This window comes from Oncorhynchus mykiss, chromosome 16, assembly GCF_057628025.1.
Source record: "Oncorhynchus mykiss isolate SJ-2025 chromosome 16, ASM5762802v1, whole genome shotgun sequence".
NCBI classification, from domain to species: domain Eukaryota; kingdom Metazoa; phylum Chordata; class Actinopteri; order Salmoniformes; family Salmonidae; genus Oncorhynchus; species Oncorhynchus mykiss.
This window is the reverse complement of record NC_143037.1, coordinates 69,356,517-69,364,536: the sequence shown is the minus strand read 5'-3', so window position 1 is coordinate 69,364,536 and position 8,020 is coordinate 69,356,517. Positions and strand designations below refer to the sequence as shown.

Below are 8,020 nucleotides of genomic sequence, written 5' to 3'. Positions count from 1 at the left end.
TTCCTGTTGCCGTATAAGTCAAGAGACTTGAAGTATTATCCAGTTTATTATCCAGTTTCTCAGCATGAGAAACTAATATAGAGTACTCTGAACGTTCCCTTCACAACAGCACTTCACCATGCTATTCGAAGATGAAAGTGCTGTTGGCTTTGAAGAGGTGACATTTATGCGAGATACCATACTAAGATCAGGCATGCATGTTCATCCGCGTTTGCAAGCTTCATTTTCTTCAATCTTTAATTGTGTTATTGATGATGACTTCAGGCATTGAAAAGAGAGGTCAGGATACCAAAAATGTGAATATATTTGAGATATTATTGGAAAGAGTTGTAGGAATATATTTTCTCAACATAAGGTTTGCTTGATCTAGTAATACAATGCAGAAAAAATGCATCAAACATAAGCAAGCCACTGAAACTGTTTAACAGATTTTAAAACTTCTTTCCCCCATTTTATTTTATGCAGAATTACAGTTTTAGAGCAACTTCTAAACAGTACAACCTGTTCAGATGCCAAGTTTGTATCAAAGGTTTGTTTTACACACCATTTATATAACTTCAGATAAACCAAAGAGCAATGGAAATAATACAGTCTTATCACTATTATGAATGTGATAGAAAACTGATATCTAAAGGTCTGAACAGAAGCACTACTGCAGCTAAAGAGCGTCTCTCATCCTTTTCTCCGGAACATCCGTAAGACTTTGAAGCTCTCTTAATCCCTGTTAGTTAGAAAAACATTTGCATCATTAAAAAATGTATTTGCCATTACATTTAGTTGTGAAATATTTCCCACATTGTGTAATATTGTACCATGCTCATAATACCATCATAATAGTTTGCAAGTAGTAAATACTATTGTGCGAGCAGGAATACCATCTTTTCAATCACTCACCTCCAACACCATGCGAATGTTGGCTTTGATTTTAGCTGCATCTTTGGTCAACACTTCGGTATGTCTGGAAAAGGAAATAGAATTTATAAGGATTCACTCATTTCTAAGGTTTATCCAAGATTTGAGAGCTTGAAACATGGGCCTAAACACAATGCTGCATCACAGTAATGTAATAACAAAACACATGTGCCCTCTAGAGGCAATCATTTTGACAGATGTTTACAAAATACTGTACTAATGACCTCTGTGTGTGTGTGTTATAATGGATATTGCTGGTGCTACTCACACTGTAAGCTGATTTGTCTTTTTCTCAATGAACTTCAGAGCTTCCGAGTGCGTTAACTCGACAAAAAAGCCATATCCAACAGCAACAAAGATTTTTGACGAGTCCTCCCTGAAACAAAACAACTCAGTCAAGGCCTCAATCAAATCACAATAAAAAATAAAGTAATATGGACAATTTTCAATAAGCCTAATCACTTACACATGTGCTTGGACGTAGAAATTACAGCCAAGATCTATCTCTGTTTTGAGTCCCTTCGTCTCAGATTCCTACAAAGACAATTTGTTAGTACAAACAATTATAAAAATGTGTGCACTCACTACTGTAAGTCGCTCTGGATAAGAGCGTCTGCTTAAATGACCAAAATGTAAATGTTCTCAATAACTGAGGAAAAGCACAACAAAACAACACATTTATATTGTACAACATTTCTGTTATACAATATGTATATGCCACAACATAGCTACATTAATATACATGTATAGAACATTTAGAAATGTTGATGGCCCACTGTTTGATGGTCACATCTATTCATCATGGGTTTGGCCCATAGATATCCAATGTAAGTGGGTGCCATGGTGGTAACTTATACCTTTAGGCTTTCAATGGTATTTTTCAGTTGTAGATATTGTGCAATTTTTTCATACACTCCATCTCTTTGCTCCAATACCCTCCTGTCAGAACATAAAAAATCAATACAAATTGTGCACATGCGCGAAAATGTTGCGCACATCCGAGTTAGCGAATAAAATGACACTAGTCTAAGGAAAATAGACTAGACTACTTACTCCAAATCTCGTTTCAACACATCGCTAATAAACGTTTCATACTGCAAGACCTTTTTGTCAATGCTGGGTTTTCCAGCATGAGCCATTATGAGTCGTGAAATCAATCAGTTGTTGATGGTCATTCGTGTTCGAAAACGAGGCAATGATTCTGAATCCTGAAAACAAAATGTTCCAAAGATATTACCCATATAATGAAGTTAATAAGGCGACTGCAGAGTTATTGTTAGCTAGCTGACTATCTATGTTTAATAACAACATAGTCCACAATTTTGTTGTAGCTTTGGCTTACCTAGCTCCACAGCACAAAAAAACTGCAGCTATCTTATGTAACCACTGTCAAGCTAGCAGGCATGAATAACTAAGTCCTTCCGGGGTCACAGATTTGTGGAATTCTTCAGAATAAGAGTTGTGTCTTGTATGCTTTGTAAATTAATAATTAGGGTGAACATTAACAATTATCGATACATTTTATGCTAGTTATCATACAAATAATCATTTTAAGTTTTTCTATTAGATATTGTGATTTTTGGGAAAAAAAATTCAAGCCTAAATGGTCAACAATGTTTATTGTGTGTCTACTAACATAATTTATTTCCCCGTACACACTTTTCTGTACGTTGTGTCACAGTAAAATGGGGTCAATTCTACTAAGGCGCACTTCTAGTTTCCAAATCCATAGTTTACATCAAGAAGAGCTTCACCGCTCATTATGCGGACCTTAAAGAGCGGCCCATCAGCTTAAATCCAATATGGTTTTCATGTTTGACATACATATTGCACTGTACACCATTTTCTATATGTTTTGTCAGAGTAAAAGGGGGTCCATTGTACTTAGGAGCACTTCTAGTTTCCTAATCCACAGATTTTACACTCCGAGGAGTGTCACTCATTCTACAGGCAAACAATATGTTTATTCGAAAAGACAAGAGATGCAATTTGGTCAAAAAAGCATACTTTATTCATAACAAATATCACAGTGAAGTTATTCAACTACTTTTCGTGAAATTGATCATCAACAGTGTAACAGAAGTTTGAAATGATATGCAAGATCCTCTTCATCTCATGGGTAGAGTCAGTCCACGGGCACAAACTGGCTGAGTCAACATTGTTTCCAAATCGTTTTAAGCAAAAATCTATGCAATGATTGGGGTTCTACTAACCTATAGAAACATGATCTTACCAGCATACTGCCTCAAAAATATATATGTTATTTATCTAGCCAAAACACTTGACCTGATGCATGTTTTGGCACCTAAAATGTGTAAAGTCTGTAGCCTTCTCACCATTAGGATAATGTAGGTCATTAACAGGTACAGTGACTTCAGAAAGTATTCACACCCCTTTACCTTTTTCACATTTTGTTGTGTTACAAAGTGGGATTAAAATGGATTAATTGTCATTTTTTTCAATGATCTACACAAATACTCCGTAATGTCAACATGGAATAAAAATTTGAACATTTAAAAAAAATATATGAAAAATAAAACACTAATATATATCTTGATAAGTACTCAACCCCCTGAGTTAATACATGTTAGAATCACACTTGGTAGTGATTATAGCTGTGAGTCTTTCTGGGTAAATCTCTAAGAGCTTTACACACCTGGATTGTGCAACATTTGCTCATTATTCTTTTCAAAATTCTTCAAGTTCTGTCAAATTGGTTGTTGATCATTGCTGGACAGATTTGGATGTGGATGTGGTCATCCTGTCTGGGTTGGCGCCCCCCCCCCCCCCCTTAAGTTGTGCCGTGGCGGAGGTCTTTGTGGGCTATACTCAGCCTTGTCTCAGGATGGTAAGTTGGTGGTTGAAGATATCCCTCTAGTGGTGTGGGGGCTGTGCTTTGGCAAAGTGGGTGGGGTTATATCCTTCCTGTTTGGCCCTGTCCGGGGGTGTCCTCGGAGTGGGCCACAGTGTCTCCTGACCCCTCCTGTCTCAGCCTCCAGTATTTATGCTGCAGTAGTTTATGTGTCGGGGGCTAGGGTCAGTTTGTTATATCTGGAGTACTTCTCCTGTCCTATTCGGTGTCCTGTGTGAATCTAAGTGTGCGTTCTCTAATTCTCTCCTTCTCTCTTTCTCTCTCTCGGAGGACCTGAGCCCTAGGACCATGCCCCAGGACTACCTGACATGATGACTCCTTGCTGTCCCCAGTCCACCTGGCTGTGCTGCTGCTCCAGTTTCAACTGTTCTGCCTTATTATTATTCGACCATGCTGATCATTTATGAACATTTGAACATCTTGGCCATGTTCTGTTATAATCTCCACCCGGCACAGCCAGAAGAGGACTGGCCATCCCACATATGCTCTCTCTAATTCTCTCTTTCTTTCTCTCTCTCGGAGGACCTGAGCCCTAGGACCATGCCCCAGGAATACCTGACATGATGACTCCTTGCTGTCCCCAGTCCACCTGACTGTGCTGCTGCTCCAGTTTCAACTATTCTGCCTTATTATTATTCGACCATGCTGGTCATTTATGAACATTTGAACATCTTGACCATGTTTTGTTATAATCTCCACCCGGCACAGCCAGAAGAGGACTGGCCACCCCACATAGCCTGGTTCCTCTCTAGGTTTCTTCCTAGGTTTTGGCCTTTCTAGGGAGTTTTTCCTAGCCACCGTGCTTCTTCACCTGCATTGCTTGCTGTTTGGGGTTTTAGGCTGGGTTTCTGTACAGCACTTTGAGATATCAGCTGATGTACGAAGGGCTATATAAAATAAATTTGATTGATTGATTGATTGATTTGGCCTTGTGTTTTAGGTTATTGTCTTGCTAAAAGGTAAATTAATCTCCCAGTGTCTGGTAGAAAGCACACTGAACCAGATTTTCCTCTAGGATTTTGCCTGTGTTTAGCTCCATGATGTTTATGCAGCAAAAAACTATAAATTAAATTTGGAGAATGGTATTCAGTATTGTGTTTTATTGGATTTACCCCAAACACAATGCTTTGTATTCAGGACAAAATTTGCGGTCTTTTTTGTTGCAAATAGGATGCATGTGTTGGAATATTTTTTATTCTGCACATGCTCCCTTCTCTGTCAATCAGGTTAGTATTGTGGAGTAACCACTATGTTGTTGATCCATCCTCAGTTTTCTCCTTTCACAGTCATTAAACTCTGTAACTGTTTTAAAGTCCCCGTTGGACTCATGGCGAAATCCCTGAGCAGTTTCCTTCCTCTCCGGCAACTGAGTTAGGAAGGACGCCTGTATCTTTGTAGTGAGTGGGTGTATTGATACACCATCTAAAGTGTAATTCATAACTTCCCCATGCTCAAAGGGATATTCAATTTCTCCGTTGTTTTTACCCATCTACTAATAGGTTTCCTTCTTTGCTAGGCATTGGAAAACCTTCCTGGCCTTTGTGGTTGAATCTGTGTTTGAAATCCTTTTCTTGACTGAGGGACCTTACAGATAATTGTATGTGTGGGGTACAGAGATGTTAAAATCATGTTAAACAATATTATTGCACAGATAGTGAGTCCATGCAATGTATTATATGATTGTATGGCAAGCCTAAATAAGTTCATGAGTAAAAATTTGCTTAACAAGTCATAAAATACGTTTTTACTCCTGAACGTATTTAGGCTTGCCATAGCAAAGGGGTCAAATACATATTTACTCAAGACATTTCAGCTTTTCATTTTTAAATCATTTGTATACATTTCGAAAGGCATAATTTCACTTTGACTTTTTGCGGTATTGTGTGTAGGTCAGTGACAAAACATCTAAATTGAATCTATTTTAAATTCAGGCTGTAACACACCAAAATATGGAAAAAGTCAAGGGGTGTGAATACTTTCTGAAGGCACTGTAAGTCAGTCAGTTAACACTCCATCTACTGTTCACATTATTTCCATTGTTTCTCTTAAGCAGTTAGCTTCTCACCCAATCACAAGCTAATAGTCTGAATTTGTCACCTCCATTATAGGGCAAGCCAATAGTGAAAGTCTGTTATAGAATGGCATTTTATTTTACACGGGAAGCAAACAAGCTAAAATAGTTACTTTATTGTTTTGTAAATCAAATATTGTCCTAAATTAGTCAGTAGTCAGAGGGATAACACGACAGTACAAAAGTGCAGACTGGATCCAAAGCTGTGTTCGAATGCCCATACTAACATACTGTATGTAGCATAACATACTGTAGCAAAACATAGCATAATGAATGACTAGCTAGACATCTTACGATCTTACGACTTCATTAACAATGTCCATTGAGAACGCACAACGACTAAGCTAAGAATGACGTGAATAATCAAGTCAATAGGTTGCGTTCGTAAATTCACTCTGGCTATCTACTCCCGATTTCAGCTTTTGGCATACTAACTATATCCATACAATGACCAATAAGCATACTACATACTCAATTTACGTCGCAAATAGTATGGTTAGTATGAGTATTCGAACACAGCTCTGGTTTTATGGACAAAAACAATCGATAGTTTTTCCTGTAAAGTGCTATATTTGTACCATATAGTGGCCCCACGCAAACCTATTTGACCACAGTAGAAGTCTAGCAATACTTCCTATGACCTAGCTTTTTGTTCAAACTCATCTATTTTATAATCTACGGACTCTAGCCTGGACCCTGGTTTCATGGAGACACAATCGATAGTTTTTCCTGTAAAGTGCTCTATTTGTGTCCAGACACCCCACATTAAGCTGTTTGACTACAGTAAAAGGCCAGCGACACTTCCAATGATCTATATTTTTGTCCAACTCATCTATTTTGTACAGATAAAAACATACTCAATTTCAGTTCCCCTGTGTGTAAACGCTGTGATTTTAGATACTTGATCTGGGTTCTAAACACTTAAAACACACACCCTAACCCTATCCCCTCAGCCCTCAAATTAAGAGGGTACTTCTAATGACTTATCATGACATCTAACGACTACACTTGCAGGGCAAGGGGTGAGGGAGGAAGGAATGATTTTTAAATGGACCGTCCTTGCCTGGAAATTCGTCACTCGTTCATCCCTTGATGATTGTGTTTTCAGCCACCCGTCGCTTGGGGGTGCTTTATATGCGCTACAGTCAATTATGATTGCATGTCTACTTATATTAACTATACAATTATTAATATACGCCTCCTTTATGATAGCTAGCAAATTAATTATCTTACTTACGTTAGCCTGTGCAGTTGGAACTACTTTTACGAGAAGTGTTTGTGCATTAGTAGCACAATTTCTAACTTGTTTACATTCGCGAATTGAATTATGGGGCGTTTCAGGCCCGAAGTGAACATAATTGTACACTCGCAAACTCCATTAAAAACGAGGGCTTGGTGTTTACGTTGCAAACCTCCCTTGCTTGGTTAATCATTTGGAATGAAAATTAATGGGGAAAGAAAGTATAGGGTTTTGGAATAAACACCGAAAATAAGGTCTGAGGTTAACACAGGCTTAGGAGATCTTATAAGTGTTGTTCTATGATAATAGCAGTCAGTTAACATGGCCTGTATGAATTATAAAGTGTTATGTGCTTTTCTTACATTCATTCTTCAAAATTCACAAAAATGTAGGTTAGCTAATGAAGATTATCTCATAGAAAAAAAATTATAAAATATTCTAAACCTGTGTTGCTGTTTTCGCCACAGACCTTATTTTCGGCATTTATCCAAAACCCCTACAAAAATGCCCTTAATTTTCCCCAGAGTCTCTGTCTAATGAACCATGGCAGAGTTAGTGCCTACAAAATAAACGCCATTATTATTTCTCTTTGTATAGTGGCTTGCAAAAGTATTCACCCCCTTGGCATTTTTCCTATTTTGTTGTTACAACCTGGAATTAAAATGGATTTTTGGGGGGTTTGTATCATTTGATTTACACAACATGCCTACCACTTTGAAGGTGCAAAATATGTTTTTATTGTGAAACAAACAAGAAATATGACATAAAAACAGAAAACTTGGGCGTGCATGTTACGTTCCCCAGATTATGTGTTGTAGTTTGTGTATTTGCATGTGTTTATTTCAGGAAATGGCTTCCTGAAATCACTCAAGCAGCTGATTGGTCGACTCCATGGCTAATTGGAGAGCTGACCCAGCCCCCTCGT

The 8,020-nt window shown here is 38.0% G+C and overlaps 1 protein-coding gene across 1 annotated transcript; it reads right to left on the bottom strand.

Annotated features, from left to right (window-relative positions):
- Window positions 1–418: 418 nt before the first annotated feature.
- uxt (ubiquitously-expressed, prefoldin-like chaperone) lies at window positions 419–2,349 on the bottom strand. Its single transcript, XM_021566986.3, has 7 exons — window positions 2,255–2,349; window positions 1,966–2,120; window positions 1,770–1,851; window positions 1,379–1,446; window positions 1,181–1,288; window positions 895–958; window positions 419–721 (listed from the first exon to the last, which is right to left on the bottom strand). The coding sequence occupies exons 2-7, from the start codon at window positions 2,049–2,051 to the stop codon at window positions 659–661; spliced, it is 471 nt and encodes a 156-aa protein (XP_021422661.1). The 5' UTR covers window positions 2,052–2,120; window positions 2,255–2,349; the 3' UTR covers window positions 419–658.
- Between the last annotated feature and the right edge of the window lie 5,671 nt (window positions 2,350–8,020).